Genomic DNA, 22759 nt, shown 5'->3' on the forward strand with positions numbered 1-22759 from the left:
GAGGAAAAAAAAGAATTAAATGACAGATTGGATATAAGGATAGAAAGAACAAATTAGAGGTAATTCCAAGGTTCCTGAGAAATGACACGATCATTCTGTCAAATGACAAAAAAAATAATGTGTCAGAGATACCACTGACAAGTAATTTAGGAATAAATCTTTTGAGAGTTAGCTCATTTCTAAGTTACCTACAAAAAGCACAATTATAGGACATGGTATTTTAACATTTAGTTTCTTTCCTTTCTCTGCTGCATTTCTACTTTATTTTATAAAATTATGTCAGCCTGGTATATTGGAAACAGCATAGGTTTTGGAGTCAGATTTCCCTAGCTTATATCCTGTTTCTATTTATCACTTTCTTTGGGGAAATTACCACCTTTGCCTATGTATCAGGAATAATGATTCCAAATTTTGCTGTTGTTATGAGAATTCAGTGTGCTATGCCTCACATATGATAGATGCTTTGTAATGTTGGTTCCCTTTCCCTAAATGTAACTTTTTTATATACATGGTGAAATCAAAAAAAAGGAATTCCACCTGTGACTGCTGCCTTATACCAAGGCCCTTACTAGCACTTCCAAGGTTGTGTTGTTATTAGTTTAGTTTGGCTAGGTTTGTTGGGTTTCTTTTCCTCTTGTGTATGTGTTTGTTTGTAGCAATACTGGGATTTGAACTCAGGGTCTCATGCTTGCCAAGCAAGTACTCTACCACTTGAGCCATGCTTCCAGAGCCTCTTCAGTTTTTTTGAGACAGGGTCTTTCTATGTAGCTCAGGCTGGCCTCAAATTCACAAGCCTCCTACTTCAGTCTCCTGCACACTGGCTGTACAGTGATGTGCTGTCATGCCTGGCACCATTTTTGTTTTTAATTTTTTAAATACTTATCAAAATTTCCTTTGGAAACATCACAGTGTTGAAAATCACAATGATACTATTGCTTTATAGTTATGTAAAGTACCTTCTTATCACTGTTTTAATTTTATCTTGTTTTTTTTTTCCCTTCCAAATGAAAACCTGTAATATGACCTTTCCAAAGATGTTTCTCCTCATGATCTGAAAAATCTAAACTACTAGTCAAATGCATCTGTTTTGAGGATATGGATATGCTTAAATGGTGCATGTTTGGTTCTGGAACCAAATTTTTGTTAGCCTGCAGAATAAGTAGTTAGAAGTGGCAGAATATGTGCATTTTTTACTTACCATGATCAATAAAACAAATTCCATCTCAACTGCAAACTTCAATTCATTGCTTTTTGACGTATTACTGTCTAAGGTCAAGCCACGAAATGTTATAACCCATAGGAGGGTTATAACCTCTTCACTTGCTGTTAAACAAAAGTTCCCTTTATGGACTATTCAAACCATGTTATCAAAGAAATCCTTTATGATGTGGGGAGTCCATATGTATTGCTTGTTGTAAAACCCTAGCACCCTGAACAAGAAATCCTCAGTACAATTAAGTTCTAAAAATATTAAGTGAATCACAAAGCTCATATTTTTAAGTATCTACTTTTATATTATTACCATCATCATTATTATTTGTTTTAGTTCTGATGATCAAACCCAAGGCCTGTTCATGCTAGGAAAGCTCTGCTATTGAGCTACAGCCCCAGCTCATTATCTACTTTTGTGTGTGTTTGTGCTGGCTCATACCTATAGATTACTGTTGGTAAGTCTAGCTAGAACATGGACTTGAGACATGAGGTAGGTCCTGGTAGCTCGAAAGTGGGCAAAATAGACTATTCAAAGTCATCCCACAGGGACTGGGAAGGTGGCTCAGTGGTAGAGCGCTTGCCTTGCATGCATGAGGCCCTGGGTTCGATTCCTCAGCACCCCATAAGCAAAAAGAAAAAAGCCAGAAGTGGCGCTGTGGCTCAAGTGGTAGAGCGCTAGCCTTGATCTGAAGAGCTGAGGTACAGTGCCCAGGCCTAGAGTTCAGGCCCCATGACCGGACCCAAAACAAAAAACAAAACAAGAAAACAAAGTCATCCCACAGATCTGTGCCAAGTCTTCAAGGGTGAGCTCAGACAAGTCAGTATATCTAAATACTATACTAAATCTCAGGAAAAATAGGAGTGGTACCATGCATGGCAACTCATACATGTAATCCTAGCACTGAGAAGGTAAGGAGGTAGGAAGGATCAAGGTTCAAGACAAGACCAGGCAAAATTCCTATAGACTCCATCTCAACCAATAAAATGGGACAGAAATTGGCTTCACTCATCTGTGTTTCCCTAGCAGTGCTTGGCATACACAACACCTTGTGGAGCCTCAAAATGTAAATGTCGGTTTGAGTTAAATTCTTTGCTATGCAATAAAATGTGTACCATATAAGGAGGCCCTTCAGTGATGGGAGGGAGGGAATGAGGGAGAAAAAGGGAACAGCTGATACTAAGCAAAAGGAAAGAAATGTATAGGGCTGGGAAGGTGGCTCAGTGGTAGAGCGCTTGCCTTGCATGCCTGAGGCCCTGGGTTTGATTCTTCAGCACCCCATAAGCAAAAAGAAAAAAGCCAGAAGTGGCGCTGTGGCTCAAGTGGTAGAGAGCTAGCCTTGAGCTGAAGAGCTGAGGGACAGCACCCAGGCCCAGAGTTCAGGCCCCATGACCAACAACAACAAAAAAAAAAGAAATGTATATATCACCTGATTTGTAAAAAACAAATAGTTTTATTGTTAAAGGTCATAGAGTTCATAAGCGATGTAGATTAAGATAATGCTGACTATCATTGTGAAGATGAGAAAGTGTTTAGGACTTTAAAAAAATAAATAAATATAAAAAAGGAAATCCTTGATGTGAGGATGATATAGTTTCTTCTGATTCCCTTTGCTCTCAGTTCCTATACCTCAAGATGACAGGTATCAGTTTTAAAGATTACATGCTGTCACATTTTCATGTCTCTGGCAACCATATTGAGGCACATTGTTACTTCTGATGTTTCTTAGAAATTAATCCAGTCTTATGTGAAATTCTTACCTACCTGTCTCCATTGCAATGATCCATTAATAGCACTAAGAGGTTTGCAAATCATCTTGTCAGTACTAGCAAGTTCAGTTATGTATTATATTGATTGAAGTGGCTGAAGGTAGTATCTTTTTCTGATTTCAGCAAGGAAGTAACAACAATGGGAATGAATTTTCTTACTTAGATCTTTATCTTGGGCAAAAAAAGGCAGTTAATTTTCTATGTTGAGACAGTATGACCTGTACATTGCTATAGTAGTTATTTTGGTCACTATCATTCAGTAGTTAACTAGATAGATCTAAGGCATTATACAAGAGATCACCTAAGTGAAAGGAGGATAACTAGCAGATCTATCTTTCTTCAGAATGTAAAGAGACTTCTGCAGAACCCCAAAGTGACAGAGTTTGATGCTGCTCGTCTGGTGATGCTTTATGCTTTACATTATGAGCGACACAGCAGCAACAGCCTTCCAGGACTAATAGTTGACCTCAGAAATAAAGGTGTTTCTGAGAAGTATCGAAAGGTAAAGGGGTTGGGTGGGAAAGTGTGTTGAGACATAATTCTGGGTTTGTTTGATCCTAGGGCTTGAACTGAGGGCTTAGGTGCTGTCTCTGAGCTTTTGTGCTCAAAGCTAGTGCTCTATTACTTGAACCACATCTCTATTTACAGCTTTTTGGGGGTAGTTAATTGGAGATAAAATCTCATGGGCTTTCCTGTTCAGACTGACTTTGAACTGTGATTCTCAAATCTTAGCCTCCTGAGTAGCTAGGATCACAGGACTGAGCCACCAGTACCTGGCATGATTTTGTTTCATTTATAGAAAAGAAATGTATAATTTTCTCCTTTAATATCTTTATTTCTTTAATAAACTTTTTTTAAAAATTTTTTTGTCGGTCGTGGGGCTTCAACTCTGGGCCTGGGCACTGTCCTTCATCTCTTCAGCAAAAGGCAAGCGCTCTACCACATGAGCCAAGTACTACCTCTGTTTTTTTTTTTTTTTGGTGGTTAATTAGAGATAAGAGTCTCATGGACTTTCCTGCCCAGGCTGGCTCTGAACTGTGATCCTCAGATCTCAGCTTCCTGAGTAGCTAAGATTACAGGCGTGAGCTTAAACTTATTTCTTTATAAAGTGAGATTCTTGACCCCAAAGCAATATAAGATTATTTCTCTCTTTTTTGCTTTTTATAGCTCGTGTCTGCAGTTGTTGAATACGGTGGTAAACGAGTTAGAGGAAGTGACCTCTTCAGCCCCAAAGATGCTGTAGCTATTACCAAACAGTTTCTCAAAGGACTGAAGGTAAGATATCTCTTCCATGCATCCTTAAATGAGAAATAGAGGAAGTCTTTGAAAGCGGAGAGTGAAAGGAATATGATCTTAAAAGTATCTTTAGGATGGATTGCTGCTGGTTTAGTACTATGTCAATTAAATGAAATTAGAGCAGATATGCTCTTGAAAGCTTTCTTTTTTAGTGCTTTCTATATTACAGCTGTATCAGCATTGGCTCAAATAGCTGAGCAGGAAATAACTAAACATTTCCAGAAAGTATTCAAGAGTAAAAAGCCAAACAGTTCCATTAGTCATAGCTATTTTTTCCATGTTTATAATTTAAGATTTGCTAGGTAGTTTCTCTTTCAAGGAAAATAAAAGAGAAAGAAAACATTTGTTGATCTTTTTCTCCCCCCACCTCCCCCCCCTCCCTCCCCGGTTGTGGGGCCTGAACTCTGGGCCTGGGCGCTGTCCCTCAGCTCTTCAGCTCAAGGCTAGCACTCTATCACTTGAGCCACAGCGCCACTTCCAGCTTTTTCTGCTTATGTGGTGCTAAGGAATCGAACCTAGGGCCTCATGCATGCGAGGCAAGCGTGCTACCACTGAGCCACCTTCCCAGCCCCATTTGTTGCTCTTTTAAGAATACTACTTTTTTTAATGGCCAAAATTATATTTTGATCTGCCAACCTGTCTTATATTTCCTGATGGTTTTGTTTTCTTGTGTGGTTACAGTCTCCTTTATACAGTCCTTTTCTTTGGTTTGCTTTACCTATATGAACATTTTCACAGAAGAATGAAACTCTGTGAAGGTTAAGAGTTAGGCAATTGCAGATTTTAAATTATTTTTCAATAACTAGCCTTAAATTCAGTATTTTATGTGATTGGCTTGGAATATTCTAGGTAATTAAAGTGATTTTTAAATATTCTAAAATTCCTATTTGAATGTAGTCCATTTAATCTCTATTGAGTGCATGTCCTTTCCTAACATGAGTATTATTGACTGTTGTGTTGCTAGATTCTAAAAATAACATAAGAACCATCTCCCCGTTTTAGGGAGTAGAAAATGTGTATACACAGCATCAGCCCTTCCTACATGAAACTTTGGACCATCTCATCAAAGGAAGACTTAAGGAAAACCTCTATCCTTATCTAGGCCCCAGCACACTCAGAGACAGGTAACAAGATTAAAAACTAAAACTTGGGGCTGGGAAGGTGGCTCAGTGGTAAAGTGCTTGCCTTGCATACATGAGGCCGTGGGTTCGATTCCTCAGCACCACATAAGCAAAAAAGAAAAAAAACCGGAAGTGGCGCTGTGGCTCAAGTGATGGAGCACTAGCCTTGAGCTGAAGAGCTGAGGGACAGCGCCCAGGCCCAGAGATCAGGCCCCACGACCAGACCAAAAAAAAAATTTTTTTTTAAAAAACAAAAACTAAAACTTGGAGACATGGCTCAATTAGCAGAGCACCAGTTACACACACACACACACACACACACACACACACACACACACACACACACACACACACACACACACACACACACACCTAGAAACACTGAGAAATTCAGGGTGATGTTAGAGATGAACACTGAATTTACATCATTTTGTTCTACCCCAATTATTTTATTTTTTACATATGTCAGTATTAGATATGAATTGCCCTACTAAACTTGACATTTACTTGTTTATAAAGAAACAGGTGTCTTGGAGGTCCCAAACCCCTGTATTCTGTTTTAAGTAGCACATCAGAACTTATGCCATTTAAGGTTTAGTTCTATGGCATCTGGTATCTGGAGTTTCAAACATTAAAGCCAAAAATAGATTTGCTACTTGATTGCCATCCAGAGCAGGTTGTTACTATTTTGGGTAAAGACTGGACTTTGCCAAATGTGGCCAGTATACAAACTGAGACCTAATTAACAAAGGGCATTTGTTACACAAGGGAAAAACTTGGCTCTATTTTAGTTATAATTTCAGTGGTTAATTTTAATAAAAAAACAAAACTTGTTTAGAAGAATTTACTTAAGCAAACTTGAAAATTTAAATATATACAAATTCTGCCTAGTTAAAAAATTATATTTGCTGGCACCAGTGGCTCATGCCTGTAATTCTAGCTACTCAGGAGACTGAGATCTGAGGATCACAGTTCAAAGGAGCTCAGGCAGGAAAGTCAACCACCAGAAAACTGGAAGTGGTGCTAGCCTTGAGCTGAAGTGCTCAGGGACAGTGCCCAGACCCAGAGTTCAGACCCAATGACAAAAAAAAAAAAAAAAACTTACATTTTTTAAAATTTCAATTACATGTTATAAAGGGCCTACTATATTGCTGAGCACAATGTGAAAATTTTACTATTGTTACAATAATTTCTTTTTTTTTTTTTTTTTTGTTGGTCGTGGGGCCTGAACTCTGGTCTTGGGCACTGACCTTGAGCTCTTCAGCTCAAAGCTAAGGGCTCTACCACTTTGAGCCATAGCACCACTTCCAGCTTTTTCTGAGTGCTTGTCTTGCATACATAAGGCCCTGGGTTCAGTTCTTCAGTACATAAACAGAAAAAGCCAGAAGTGGTACCATCTGTAGCTTAAGTGGTAGAGTGCTAGCCTTGAGCAAAAGAAGCTCAGGGACAGTGTCTAGGCCCTGAGTTCAAGCTCCAATACTAGTAAAAAAAAAAAAAAATCCAAGTTTGAAAAGACTGAACATGTAGTGATAAATTCAGAGACTACATTTATTTAAATAAAATGGTTAAGAACCTTGTCATTGCTGGGCGCTGGTGGCTCACACCTGTAATCCTAGCTACTCAGGAGGCTGAGATCTGAGGATCACAGTTCAAAGCCAGCCCGGGCAGGAAAGACTTTGAGACTCCTATCGCCAATAAACCACCAGAAAACCGGAAGTGGCACTGTAGCTCAAGTGGTAGAGCGCTTGCCTTGAGCTGAAGAGCTGAGGGAGAGCGCCCAAGCCCAGAGTTCAAGCCCCACAACCTACCAAAAAAAAAAGTAAAATAAAATTAACAAAAAGAACTTTGACATCAAGATTCAGAAATGTCAACTAAGTGGAAAAAATGCAGCTCAAGTTTTTCTATTTGAGAAGCTTGAAAAAAATAAGCTGTATTCTTGAGTCTTTTAATTAACTTGATAAACATAAAAACATTAATTTGCTTTATGAATTCCATATAAGAATCACTGAACAGAGGCTGGGAAGTTGGCTCAGTGATAGAGTGTTTGCCTTGCATGCATGAGGCCGTGGGTTCGATTCCTCAGCACCGCATAAGAAAAAAGAAAAAAAACTGGAAGTGGTGCTGTGGCTCAAGTGGTAGAGCGCTAGCCTTGAGCTGAAGAGCTGAGGGACAGTGCCCAGGCCCAGAGTTCAGGCCCCACGACTGGACCCCCCCCCCAAAAAAAGAATCACTGAACAAAAACTAGCTACTTATTACTAAAGGGAAATCCTAGACCAGAAGAATATATTGTGTTTGACTAGTGTACAATAACAGACTGTAATGCACAATAGCAGATCAGGTGCATGGTTCATTTCCATACAAAACTAAAAATGATGTCCTTCCTCAAAAAATACATATTAGTTGTTGGCATTTGTTACCATATATCACTAACATCTAAATATATGTATAATTGGTTGCTTTATTCTTTTATACAACAGATGTGCTTATTGAATGCCTTCATTTTGTCAAGAACCGTTGTACATGCTGGGGGTATAGAAGTGGCAGGAATGACAAGGTGTCTGCCCTCAAGGAACAGAAAATAGACAAATTAATAAAATTCTATCAAGGAAACAAGTAGGGTAATAAGATGTGGGAAGGGGAAGGATCCTTTAGATGGGGACAACTGAAATAAGGAGGTAATATTTAAAATGAGTTTTGAATTAGAAGAAAGCCTATCACATATTGTTGAGGAAAAAAGCATCTGAAGCGAAAGGAATACCAAAATTAAGGCCATGAAGCAAAGGAGAATTGGGAACAAAGGAAAGATGTCCTGTATGGCAGAATATATGAAGAAGAATGAACTAAGAGGCAAAACAGAAAAGCAAGGGCTGCATCACACCAGGCCTCCTTATAGGCCCTGGTAGAAAATGTTTTTTGAAAGTTTTTTTTTAATTGTAGGAAGCAGTTAAAGAGCTTTTAAGCAGGTGAGTAACATGAATTATGGTATTTTTTAGGCTTTTAAAAACTAATTTACATTAGTTTTAAATGATCACTTTGTGGACAGAATAGATTATTGAAGGTAAAATTAGCAGCAGGGAAACTACTGAACAAAACTGCTGCCTTAGTACAAGAAAGAAATGAAAATGATCTGGACACCAGTTTCTCACACCTATAATTTTATCTGCCCCAGAGGACGAGATCTGGAGGATCAAGATTCAAATCCAGCCAAGCAGAAAAGTCTGTAAGGCTGTCTTCAAAATAACCAGCAAAGAAACATGGCTGGAGGTGTAACTCAAGTGATACAGCACCAACCAAATAAGTTAGCTGAATAATTTCAACCCTCAGAGTTCTCATGCTGGAACATACTGGTTTTATTGTTGCTATAATGTTAGAAAGTATCAAAGGAAATATGGCAAGAATACAACTTTGTAAAACCAAAACAGTTACAGAAATTGTTTAGCCTTAGCTATTAAATTAACCTATTTGTCAGTATGACATAGCCACAGATTGGGTTGATCATCATGCTATTTATCAGGCTATATTTTTCTTACTCTAGAATTGCTCCTTATCCCTGATTAAAAAAACAAGCAACCATTTTACTTGATAAGAAACTGGGGCAATATGACCATAAATCCCAGTTCCAAGCAATTAAAACGGAAGTGCTTTTCACATGAACGTAAATTTAATAGAATCAAAATAATAGGATAGTATGCAACAGCTTACTTTTATTAACCTTTTATTCTTGCATTGAATGCCCTTGAGTATTTTACTATCAGTGACTATATTTAAAATTTTGAATTTTAGACATAATAGTCCACAAAATAGGTTAAAAATTGCTTTGGGGAAGTTTGTTTGTTTATTGTATAGAGAAACAATTATTTATAGAAATGATGTATATGAATTTTTAAATTAACAAAATACAATACGAGTTGGATTGGGTTCTCAGGATATCTTTGTATAGTAGGGTGCAGCATAAACTGGCTGCTGTTTTCTAATGTTTGCTGTCTGCATTAATTAATGCTTTTGGTTGCCATGGTGAGTTACAGAGCATAAGAAAGATGCACACAAAGACTTGAACTTAGGTATTCCACTTTAGCTTTGACCAATAGATAAAAAAAGAGTTGCTTTTTATGTTAGCATTGGCCTCATCAGAACATCTACAGTGTGAATGTGTGGTGTGTGTATGTGCATACATGTACATCTTGGTGTGCCAAACCTGGAGCTTAACTCAGGGCCTTGGTGCAGTACCTGAACTCTTTTGCTTAAGGCTAATGCTGTATAACTTGAGCCCCAGTTCTACTTCAGTTCTACTTTTGTGTGCGTGTGTGATTAATTGGAGATAAGAGTTTCATTGTTTTTCCTACCTTGCTGACTTTGAACTGCAAACCTCAGATTTCAGTCTCCTGAGTAGCTAGGATAACAGGCATGAGCTACCAGTGCCCAGCTCAAAATACCTACTCTGTGTGTGTGTGTGTGTGTGTGTGTGTGTGTGTGTGTGTAGTAGTAGTAGTAGTAGTAATAGTAGTAGTAGTAGTAGAGGTGGTGGTGGTGGTAGTCATAGTCGTCGTCATCGTCATCATCGTCGTCGTCGTCATCGTCATCGTCATCGTCATCCTGGGGCTTAAACTCAGATCCTGGGTGCTGTTCCTGTGCTTTTTTTTGCTCAAGTATCCTGATATACCACTTGAGCCACAGCTCCATATCCAGCTTTTTGGTAGTTAGTTGGAGGTAAGAGTCTCATGGACTTTCCTGCCTGAGCTGGCTTTGAACCACGATCCTCAAATCTCACTCAGCCTTCTGAGTAGCTAAGATCATAGGCGTGAGCCGCTGACACTAGGCAGAATATATTTTAAAACTCACTGGGAAAAAGAATGGTAAGGAAAAATGTCAAAGATACTACTTTTTTTTTTTTGGTCATGGGGCTTCAACTCAGCCTGGACACTGTTCCTGATCTTTTTCACTCAAGGCTAGTAGTACTCTACCACTTTGAGCCACAGCACCATTTCCAGTTTTCTGGTGGTTAATTGGAGATAAGAGTCTCACGGACTTTCCTGCGTGGGCTCCTTTGAACTGCAGTCCTCAGATCTCAGCCTCCTTAATGTCTAGGATTACAATCATGAGCCACCAGTACCTAGCTTCAGGAATATTTTTAAATATAAAATTATATACTAGAGCTTGAATAGATCATCTCTTACAATAAGGAGCATTGTATATCAAATCTTACTGTAAAGAATACTCATTTTCTGAGACTATAACATATACATCAGCTGGTCTCTCTTCCTCTTCTTACCTGTTCACTAGTATTCTATCATGATTTTATGATGTGTGTAACTCCTGAAACACTGTGGTGCTAGATATATTGTTTCAGGTGAGTAGTCTTAAATGAAATTTATTTTCCTTAAATTCAGCATGTCAAAGGCATGATTTTAAGTCCCAAGTCCACATAGAAACAATTAATTATGAAATAACTATCTCTGACAGGCACTGGTGGCTCGCACCTGTAATCCTAGCTACTCAGGAGGCTGAGATCTGAGGATCACAGTTCAAAGCCAGCCCACGCAGGAAAGTCTATGAGACTCTTACCTCCAATTAACCAACAGAAAACTTGAAGTGGTGCTGTGACTCAAAGTGGTAGAGTACTAGCCTTGAAGAAAAAGAGCTCAGGGACAGTACCTAGACCCTGAGTTCAAGCCCCACATCTAACATATAAACACACACATACATACATACACACACACACACACACAAAATACCTCTTTATAATTGGGAACTTGCATACCTTTTGTTAGGAGATCTCTGCAATTTAGATTATGTGGACATATTTAAGTAGCTTCAATTTCTCATTCTGTTTCCATGAAGTTCCACAAGAACAAATACTCTAAGTTAATTGCTTCAAGATGTTTTAGAAACAGAGAGACAAACAGAAAGGAAATGTAGAATTGAGGTTTTTCATAATTTACATACAAGCATGTATATACACTGATTACAGATGTTTCTGTTTGTTTATTGAAACAGGGTCTAGCTTTCTAGTCCAGGCTGGCCTTGAGCTTGTGATAATCCTGCTTTAGCCTCCCATCCCTGCCTGGGATGACAGGTATATACCACCAGACATTGCCCTAAGATTCACCTTCCTTGCTTGTCTTGAGCTGCATCTCCAGTTCAGCTTTTTTGGTGTTTAGAGATGAAATCTTGTGGACTTTTTTGCCCAGGCTGGCTTTGAATCTTTTTTTTATTTTATTTTGGTTCCGGTCGTGGCGCCTGAGCTCTGGGCCTGGGTGCTGACCCTCAGCTCTTCAGCTCAAGGGTAGCGCTCTACCACTTGAGCCACAGCGCCACTTCCGGCTTTTTTTCTTTTTGCTTATGTGGTGCTGAGGAATCGAACCCAGGGCCTCAGGTATGCAAAGCAAGCACTCTACCACTGAGCCAACATCCCAGCCCTGGCTTTGAATCTTGATCCTCCAGGTCTCAGCCTCTTGAATAGCTAGGATTATAGGCATGAGCCACCAGTAGGTGCTCAGCTTGGATGCTTCTTCTTGATACAAGTTTGAGTCATTTCCATTGAGTCATTTTAACATTATTTGCCACTAAGATTAAGTGGGTTTTTCCAGGAGCTGGTGCCTCATGCCTCTAATCCTAGTTACTCAAGAGGCTGTGATCTGAGGATTGTAGTTCAGCACAGACAAGAAAGTCCATGAGACTCTAACAAATCACAGAAAAAGCTGAAAGCGTGGCACAGTGGCTCAAGTGGTAGTGCTAACCTTGAGCACAAAGGAGCCCAAGGACAGCACCCAGACCCAGAGTTCAAGCTCAAAAAAAAAGGATTAAATAATTTTATCTTCTTTTGAAGAAAAACAAATCAAATTCTAACAAATTTGAATATCTGATTGCATTGATATCTGCAGAAGGAGCTAATCAGAAGACCTCTCTTTTGTAATGGAGCCAAACAAAGCTAGTGACTGAGCTGATATGTTAGATGTCCAGTGTCAAAACTACACCCACATTTGTTTAGTTTGTTTTTAGTTTCCATGGTTTGTTTTTCTTGGTTTATCAAAGGATTCTGAAACAAAGAAGAGGTGGAATTCCTAGGAGCACTATTAATTTTTGTGTGTCCCATTCTTCTTTATTTCCCCTAGTCCTGGAGCTTGAACTCAGGGCCTGGGCACTGTCCCTGAGCCTCTCTGTACTCAAGGCTAGCACTCTACCACTTGAGCCACAGCACCACTTCCGTTTTTTTCTGTTTATGTGGTACTGAAGAATTGAACCCAGGGCTTCATGCATGCTAGGCAAGCACTCTACCACTAAGCCACGTTCCCAGCCTCCTCTTCCTCCTCCTCTTCCTCCTCCTCGCCTCCTCCTCGCCTCCTCCTCTTCCTCTCCTCCTCCTTTTTTATAGAACACCACTGTTTACTTATAATTTTAAAGATGATATATGTAGGGTTTATAGTTACATAAGTCAGATAATGAGTACATTTTTTTGTTTTTTTTTGTTTGTTTGTTTGTTTTTGGTTGTGGGGCTTGTACTCTGGGCCTGGGTGCTGTCCCTCAGCTCTTCAGCTCAAGGCTAGCGCTCTGCCACTTGAGCCACTGCACCACTTCCCGTTTTCTGGTGGTTTATTGGAGATAAGAGTTTCATGGACTTTCCTGTCCGGGCTGGCTTTGAACTGTGATTCTCAGATCTCAGCCACCTGAGTAGCTAGGATTACAGGCGTGAGCCACCAGTGCCCGGCTATGAGTACATTTTGTTTTGGACAATGTCACCCCTTCACTCACTCTCTCCCAGTTTTTCTCTTCCATCCCCACCCACAATCCCATTCTTTGTTTACTCTTGAAATAGTTTACTCTTGAAATATTCTTTCTTAAGCTGGGCGCTGGTGGCTCACGCCTGTAATCCTAGCTACTCAGGAGGCTGAGATCTGAGGATCATGGTTCAAAGCCAGCCCGGGCAGGAGAGACCGTGAGACTCCTATCTCCAAGAAACCACCAGAAAACCGGAAGTGGCGCTGTAGCTCAAGTGGTAGAGAGCTTGCCTTGAGCTGAAGAGCTGAGGGACAGCGCTCAGGTCCAGAGTTCAAGCCCCACGACCGACAAAAGAAAAAAAAAAAAAGAAATATTCTTTCTTGTTCCTATGTTGTGGGGACATCTAACCATACTTTTTTTTTTTTTTTGCTAGTCCTGGGGCTTGAACTCAGGCCTGGGCACTATCCCTGAGCTTCTTTTGCTTAAGGCTAGTACTCTACCACTTGAGCCACAAGGCCACTTCTGGTTTTTTCTGTTTATGTGTTACTGAGGAATTGAACCCAGGGCTTCATGCATGGTAGACAAGTCCTCTATCACTAAGCCACATTCCCAGCCTACTATTTTTTTTTTTTAATGCTTAGAGACCATTGGCCAGAAACCATTGTAACAACACCATAATGAAGTATTTGACACAGGACTATACATGAAAGGATATCTGTAGTACAAGCATAGATGATTGTTATATTGATCTTTATCATCATGTAGCACTCTACAGCCTCTTGACTATAAAGGAATAATTTCTACATTTGGTTCCAGCAAACACTATTATGCTATTCTGAAATCTACAGCACAGAAATTATATGACATCCGCTTACAAACAGAAAGCAAATCACTATTCAGCATTTCCTGCTCTGTTTCCTGCCAATTTCAGATAATTAAAACTTTTTTTAAACCTTTTATTCCATTCTGCTTTAATTCTGCTTTCTCCATCAAAAAAGGAAAGATTTAGAAATTGAAATTCTGTGTATATAATAATAACAAATCTTGGCCCATTTTTGTTCCTTATCTTGTGACCTTCTGTCTCTCACTGCTCATCATCACAGACCTCAGGATATCATTGTGTTTGTAATTGGAGGAGCCACCTATGAAGAGGCACTAACAGTTTATAACCTGAACCGGACCACACCCGGAGTGAGGATTGTCCTGGGAGGAACAACAGTACACAATACGAAAAGGTAACAGGTAACAGTTGCCCCTTTCTCAGACAGAAAAGCTTTACTCTCCTGTATTCTGGAGACATTGGTCAGTGATAACTGAGGTATAATCAGACTGCTCTGGTGTTTGCAGCACTTTTCCATTTGTAAGATAAAGAGTCTATAATCCATTAATTTCATAAGTCATTTCATTATACCAAAGACATGTAGAATAAGAACAGTCCTCTGCTGTTAACAATTTCTGTTTCCTATGTTCAGAGAAGGAGAAATTTAATAACCACAGACTAGTACTTTAAGAATTACTGAGATGGTAGGGGAAAAACAAAGGAGGGGGTAACAATGCTTGATAGGAAATGTACTCATTACCTTATTCATGTAACTGTAACCCTTCTGTACAGTATCTTTACAATAAAAATATATACTAAAAAAGAATTACTGAACACTCAGGGCACTGGCAGCTCATGCCTGTAATCCTAAGCTACTCAGGAGGCTAAGATGTGAGAATCACAATTTGAAACCATCTCAAGCAGGAAAGGCCTTAAGACTCTTATCATAAATTAACCACCTAAAAACAGGGAGTGGAGCTGTGGCTCAAAGTGTTAGAGTGCTATACTAGGGCAAAAAAGCCCAAGGACAGCACCCTGGCCCTGAGTTTAAGCCCCATGACTGACCAAAAAAATAAAAGAATTGCTAAAGGTAATTTTATTGTATTCTGTATTTTTCTGTTTTGTTGATTAACTACATTCACTTAACAAGTCCTTAAAAGAATACAAAAGATTAATAAACTGAAGATTCTATCTTTTGGGTATGGTGGCTCATATCTGTAATCCCAGCTACTTGGAAGGTGGAGATTGGGAAGATTGAGGTTTGGGGCCAGTTCCAGCGATAAGATATTGAAAGCCCCCATCTCAACAAATAAGCTGTACACACTAGTATGTGTCTCTGGCCCCAAACACATAAAAGAAAGCAGGGAGGTAAACTGTGGGCCAGGCTAGCTCTGGACATAAAACACAAGTGTGTGTGTGTGTGTGTGTGTGTGTGTGTGTGTGTGTATGTGTGTGTGTGTGTGCGCGTGCATGTGCGTGCACATGTGCTGGATTTGAACTCAGGGCCTGGGAACTGTCCATGAGCTTTTTTGTTCTGTAACTTCAGCTACAGCTCCACTTCTTTTTGGGGGTTAATTGCCTAGGCTGGCTTTGAACCTCAGTACTCAGATCTCAACCTCCTGAGTAGCTAGGATTACACCAGATTAGCACTGTGTTGCTTTACTGTGCTTTATTTAACCTTTATCAAAATGGCTCCATAACAAGAGTGTTGTCTTAGCTCCTTCTGCAGATAGCAGTGCAATCATATATTCAAAGTTGTTGTTAGAATTTGATTTGTTTTTCTTTTCTTAAATCATCAAAAGAAAATAAAATCACTTAATCTTTTTTTTTTTCTTGCCAGTCCTTGAGCTTGAACTCTGAGCCTGGGTGCTAGCCCTGGGCATTTTTGTGCTCAAGGTTAGCACTCTACACTTGAGCCACTGTGCCACTTCTGGCTTTTGCTGTGATTAAACCACCAGCTGTAAGCTGAAATTTTTTCTTGCTTTTTTCAAGTTTGCCTGATGTTTTTTGTTTGTTTTTATTGTAAAGGTGCTGTGCATAGGGGGATATTTTTGTTTTATATCCTCTTTTCTCATCTTAACTTCCTTATTTTCTTTCAAGTCCTATAATTTTAAAGAAAAATGTAAAATCCAAAGCCGGGCGCTGGTGGCTCACACCTGTAATCCTAGCTACTCAGGAGGCTGAGATCTGAGGATCGCGGTTCAAAGCCAGCCCGGGCAGGAGAGACCATGAGACTCTTATCTCCAATAAACCACCAGAAAACCGGAAGTGGCGCTGTAGCTCAAGTGGTAGAGCGCTCACCTTGAGCTGAAGAGCTGAGGGACAGCGCCCAGGCCCAGAGTTCAAGCCCCACAACCGACCAAAAAAAAAAAAAAAAAAAAGAAAGAAAAATGTAAAATCCATAATCTGAAGTACTTGGAAATCTGAATCTGCTGTTGTATCTGATAACATTAGCTCATGATAAATCATTTCCACATAATCTAATTCTGAACTGCAAGTTATCTTAAGCAAGGTTTTAATCTTTGGCTACATGAGGGTCCTAAATTGAAGATGTAGCTCTCCTATGTAATTTTCCTTTTGGCTAGGTATGTAAACTAAGGACATTGTCAGTCTAGAATCATTTTTTAATGTTTAGTTAAGTCTTCTACACTATGCAAAAGTCTTGTTTTTAATTTCTTTTCTTATTGAGGCTTACACATTTTTTCCTGGCCCTCAGTGTAAACAATATTTAATAACATTGGCACACCACTATCAGATAGTCACATCATTGGTTTATACTTATCATCTTAAGTTCTGATTCACTTTAGGTAATAACCCTTGGAAATGTAATTCTTTCACAAGTTAAGATACTCATTTGAAAGGTATTTGTCATTTTTTTGTCCTGCATGTCTGTATTTTGTTGTAAGAGAATTTTCATCTTATGTAATGTGTTTTAAGTCTAGAAATAGAAATGTCAAGTGTGGTTAGGATCTTGAGAGAATATGAAATGGTAGGGATACTATAGGAACTTCAATTTAAAAACTATTGGATGATGATATTTGGAACGGTGTCCATGTATCTGAAAATGACAAAACGGCCAGGTGCCGGTGGTTCATGCCTGTAACCTAGCTACTCAGGAGGCTGAGATCTAAGGATCTTGGTTCAAAGTCAGCCCAGGCAGGAAAGTCTGTGAGACTCTTATCTCCAATAAACCACCAGAAAACCGGAAGTGGTGCTGTAGCTCATGTGGTAGAATGCTAGACATGAGCTGAAGAGCTAAGGGACAGCGCTCAGGCCCAGAGTTCAAGCCCCATGACTGACAAAAAAAAGAAAAGAAAAGAAAAGAAAGAAAATGACAAAACTAAGGTTTTCTAACTAATTTGGGGGTCAATGGGGTGAACTTGAATATATTTGAGCACAGAAGTGACAAAATATATCATAACCATTTTAGTTATATTTCTCTCTTTCCTATTGCTACTGATAGCTGCTGATCATGCCAGTTAATACTTTTGGAGCATATACTGTGTACTAAGCACTGTACTAAGTATTTTACAAATACTTATTTAATCTTGGCATGTACTCTCATCTCTATATTTGGAAACAGCAGAGATTAATTAACAAGTAACTATGGCTAATAAGAGAGCAGGATTGGAAGCCAGAACCCACCATGCAATTCTTTTCATGTATTACTGGAGTTAGACATGATGGTACATGCCAGTAACCTCACCTCTTGGAAAGTTCAAGGCCAATCTGGGATACATAGTAAATTCCAGACCAAATTGGGATACACAGTAAGGCCTTCATACTCTGTCTCTCTTTTTCTTTCTTTCTCTTTCTCTCTCTCTTTCTCTCTCTCTCTCTCTCTCTCACACACACACACACACACACACACACAAAGGTATTATTAAATGCTTGCTATTGTATTGTTCTCTAAATAATAGTGAATAATTTAAGTTCAAAAGGTTTTATTATTTCTTGTTGGTAGCAATATAGGATTTTATCGTCTTGATCCAAACGAGTCTCTCAAGTATTTTTAGATAGATAATCATATGTTTTTAAATAGACTCTAATAGCAGTTGTCAAAAGGATTCATTGACCTTTAAACAATACTTGTATCTTCTGAGAGTTAATGTTGTAGCTCCCATAGTCAGTGTATCTAAGATGCTAATCTTCCCTTTAATTTGGAATATCAGAAATCTAAAATTAATCTCAAAAATAAGCCAAATTTGGGCACAAAAATATTGACAAAGATTTTAATATATATTTGTCATTTAATGTAATAATTTATCTTTTGAAGAATGCTTGTTTTCAGATGTGTTTGACTAACAGTACTATTAGTAAAACTTCATTTTGTTTTCTAAATAAAGGAGAAAAGGAAAAATCATACATCTACATTTTTCCTTAAATTTATGTCCGAGTTCTTAGCAAATAATTGCTTCTGTAAAATTAAGAGGTAAGGCAGCCCTGCAAAAGGTTTTCTGCCAGATCATCTGACTACAGCCAGCTTTGGTATTCTGTTATCTGACCTAACAGCATGCTAAGCTGTTTACATTTGAGTAAATAACTTACAATAGAGAAGTCAATAAGTTTTGGATGGGATTGTATACTGGCTTCTGACCAATGAAACTTTTAGAAAGAGAGAGTTGCTGTGGTAACCACCAAACAAGAAAAAATTAATGCCTGCAATACATACATGATCCAATATTAGGTTTTTAAGTAGTGAAATTTATCATTACGAAAATGCTAGTTAAATCTCAGAGACCAGGTATTGTAAAGGCTTAAATAATTAAAAGCAGCACAGTTTTCAGCTTTTAGTGAAAGACTTACTTTTCATGATGCATGCAGGATACTTGGGGTATTGCTCACCTATTAAGTAAATTTACTATTTGTTTGTTTGAGGCATTATCTCACTGTATTTCTCAGGCTGGCCCCAACTCCTGAGTTCAACAGCTCCTGCCTCATAGGCCTTAGCTGACTTACCAGTGTGCACTACATCACCACGCCTGAGTGCACACTGATTTTGTCTTTGTTTTTCTTTCTTTAGCTGTTCTAGGATTGAGCATAGGGCCTTGAACATGCTAGGCAAGTGCCCAGCATAGCTGAGGGCTCTGCCGACACCCCTACACAGCTCTTTTCTTTTTTATTAATTTACTTTATTGTTATTACAGCGGAGATGTAAGGAAGGATTTCAGTGACGTGAGTCAGATCATGAGTACATGTCCTTTTGTACAGTGTCTGCAGTTCCCTCACTCTGCCCTAGTCACTCCCTCCATCTCCACTCACAAGTTGTATTAGCTCACTTCCATCAATGTCCAGTGAGCTCCATTGCTGCATTCTTTTCATCCTTTTTCCTTCAAGGTCTGTACCCTTCTTCCCCCAACCCTCCTGAAGACGTACTTTTGACTACCATGCATAAGGTAAAGAAGACAGAGCCATCAAAAACTAAAATCTTAAAAAAAAGGGGGGGGAATCTCTTGTTTCCATATCTTGGAGTTCATTTCAGTATGTGTATTACTTTGTATAAATAGGAAAAGACACTTAGGCATTGCACCTTTGTGTTTCTCCCCTAAGAGTATCCTCTTTTGGTCTCACTGTGTATCCAGAATTCTGAATATCCAGAATCCTGTATAATTTATCATATCTCAGTGCATTTTAGATCTAATTTCCACAAATCAAAGAAAACATGCACCATTTGTCTCTCTGAGCTTGGCTTACCTCACTTAACATGATTTGTTCTAGTTCCATCCAATTCTTTGCAAATGACATTATTTTATTCTTTCTAATGTGTACATAAAACTCCATTGTATAAGGTACCACATTTTTTGGATCCAGTCATCTATTGTGGGACATCTGGGCTGTTTCCATAGCTTAGCTATTGTGAGTAGTATAGCAGTGAACATGTATGTGCAGGTGTCCTTATGTCCTGGCTTATGATGTTCAGGATAGATGACCAGGAATGGTATGGCTGGATCGTAGGGAAGGTCTGTATTTAGTTTTTTAGGAACTCCAGACTGCTGTCCATAGTGGTGGGATTACAGGCACCACCAAGATATATGTCCCTTAGGACTTAAAGGGAAATAAACATGAGTTTAAGCTAAAATTCAAATTGCCACTCAAAGTTACAATTTAAGTGGCTAATTCTTACTTAGACAGTTCTTTTCTGATGATATTTTCCAGGCTGTAATGAAGCAGGGTTCTATACGTACTGGCCTTCTGTAGCTGATACTAAGGCTTGAACTCAGGACCCTACACTTACACTTGGCTTTTTCCTAGTTAATTGGAGATACGAGTTTCTCAGAATTGTCCTGGGCTGGCTTCCAACCTTGATCCTCAGATCTGTTCCTGGCATATGATTTGTTTTTACAGGGCTCATTCTGACTAGGTGTGATTGTGATTACCTTTGTTTAGATTTAGACATCATTTGAAATAGAAGGATTGTACTTAATTGCTAAGATACCAAGGAGCTTTGCAGAAGACAATAATCTCCTTAGAAATATTTCTAATAAAATTGCTTTCTGAATAAAGACAGGCAGTTCATATTTTTTCTCTCTCTATTACACTATGAAGTTTAATATGAACATTGTATTGCTTCCCCTTTTCCTTTGTGCATAATGAAATACAGATAGTATTGATAACATGCCTTTAAAGGTATAACTAGTTTTTATGTGTATATATGTCAGTAGTGGGGTTTGAACTCAGGGCCTTGGCTCTGTACCTTGGCTTTTTCACTGAAGGCTGTGCTATACTACTTGAGCCACAGTTCCATTTGTGTGTGTATATGTGGTAGCAGTGGTTAATTGGAGATAAAAGCCTCATGGACTTTCTTGCCAGAGGTGGCTTTGAATCATGATCCTCAGATCTCAACCTCCTGGGTAGCTAGGATTGCATGCATGAATCACTAGTGTCCAGCTATAATTTACTTCACCCTTTAGTCATAGGGCTTAAACTCAGGGCCTGGGCACTGTCCCTGAGCTCTTTTGCTCAAAGCTAGCACTCTACCACTTTCAGCCATAGTGCCACTTTCAGTTTTCTGTTGGTTAATTGAAGATAAGAGCCTCATGGACTTTCTTACCTGGGCTGGCTTTGAATCACGATCCTTAGATCTCACCCTTGTGAGTAGCTAGGATTACAGGCATGAGCCACCAGCACCTAGCTTTTAACTTACTTTTTTGAAGGCACAGAGCTTTCCTGAAAAAGGCCCTACATAACTAATGAGTTTATCAATGACGTGAACATATGCAAGTACCTGCCCCAAGCAGTCAGCGTAGTGTATTCCTGGGGTCCATGTAGACTTGCAGCATGCAGATTCTCAGCTTCTGTCTCAATAGTGCCCTTATGACATTTCTTTTTCCCTCTCCATTTGTCTCATTAATCAGATTAGCTTACTGTATCCTCAATTATGGGGAAATGTCAGTTTTTAATTTCTAAGATTTGAATATGAGTCATCACTAGATTACAACAAATATTTTTACCAACATCTGTGTGGAACAGTTAAAAGTCATACTGCCGTAGATCTACCCAGAACATCACAAGCCAGGATACCATAAAGACACTTGAATAGCCATGTTCATTGCTGCACTCTTCACAGTAGTCAAGTTTTGGAAACATCCCAGATACCCTACAGTAGATGAGTAGATCCAAAAAATGTGGTACTTATATACAATGGAATTTTACACAGCCATTAGAAAGCATAATATTATGTCATTTTCAGGGAAACGGATGGACCTAGAACAAATCATGTTAAGTGAGGTAAGCCAAGTTCTTTCATATGTGGAAGCTAGATCTAAAATGCACTAGGACATAATAAATTATACAGGACTCTAGGCATTCACACACAGTGAGACCAAAGGAAGATACTCTCAGGAGAAGAATAGAAAGGCACAATGCCTATGTGCATCTGATCATACAAAATAATACTTATCAGCCAGGCACCGGTGGCTCACGCTTGTAATCCTAGCTACTCAGGAGGCTGAGATCTGAGGAGTGAGGTTCAAAGCCAACCCGGGCAAGAAAGTCTGTGAGACTCTTGTCTCCAATAAACCACCAGAAAACCGGAAGTGGCGCTGTAGCTCAAGTGGTAGAACTCTTGCCTTGAGCTGAAGAGTTGAGGGACAGTGCCCAAGCCCAGAGTTCAACCCCCATGACTGACAAAAATAAAAAAATAAAAATTAATAATAATAATAATGGAAACAAGGTTTTTCCTTTATTGCTATTTTTCTTTTCTTTTTGTCCCATTTGTTCATTTCTATGTCTTTGGGAGTGTAAGGTGAGACACAGAAATGCACGGATGTCCTGGCTTCATCCCCAGTACCAAAAAAGAAAAAAAAAAAAAAAAGCAAATCTCTAGATGCAGTTAAACTGTGGACATTATTTACTTACTATAAATGGTACCATTTCTTTGGGTTTCTGGAACACATGATCTTTTCTTGCAAATAAATGAACATTTGGTTTGGATTTTCAGCTGGCTGCCTTATCACCTCACAAGTCAATCAATATTAAAGAGTTCTAGTCCTTGCTGGCAGCAATCAACACTTGAAGTTAAATGTGTGGACTGAGAAGACAAGAACTTGATCCATATAAGATGAAATTGTTCTCCTAATAGAATAAAGTCACATCCTTATAGGACTCAGGCCTGCAGTGGAGGGGAAAGGTGAGGAGGATAGGTGCATGTATTAGCCAACCGTGCCAAATCTAATTTCCAGTACAGTCAGTAGTTCAGTACTTCTGAAGACCTTTTACAAAGAGAAGGATGCATCCTGCTAGGAGATAAGACTCAAATTAACAGTCATCTTACTGACAGATTCCTTTCAAGTCAGTAACAATTACCGCACACCTGTAATCCTAGCTA

At 39.0% G+C, this 22759-nt stretch overlaps 1 protein-coding gene across 3 annotated transcripts in view; it reads left to right on the top strand.

The window, feature by feature from the left end:
• Vps45 (vacuolar protein sorting 45 homolog (S. cerevisiae)) overlaps window positions 1–22759 on the top strand; it is a 49989-nt gene that overhangs the window by 16168 nt on the left and 11062 nt on the right. Inside the window, exons 11-14 of one of the 3 annotated variants that reach the window (XM_013015341.1) lie at window positions 3323–3481; window positions 4147–4254; window positions 5278–5399; window positions 14216–14347. In XM_013015341.1, coding sequence (XP_012870795.1) covers window positions 3323–3481; window positions 4147–4254; window positions 5278–5399; window positions 14216–14347 — 521 coding nt within the window. Of the gene's footprint in view, window positions 1–3322; window positions 3482–4146; window positions 4255–5277; window positions 5400–7873; window positions 7951–14215; window positions 14355–22759 lie in introns of those variants that run through there. The other 2 variants (XM_013015342.1, XM_013015343.1) reach the window with 2 other exon arrangements.

The sequence above is a fragment of the Dipodomys ordii genome, unplaced genomic scaffold, assembly GCF_000151885.1.
Source record: "Dipodomys ordii isolate 6190 unplaced genomic scaffold, Dord_2.0 Scaffold26, whole genome shotgun sequence".
Classification (NCBI taxonomy): Eukaryota; Metazoa; Chordata; class Mammalia; order Rodentia; family Heteromyidae; genus Dipodomys; species Dipodomys ordii.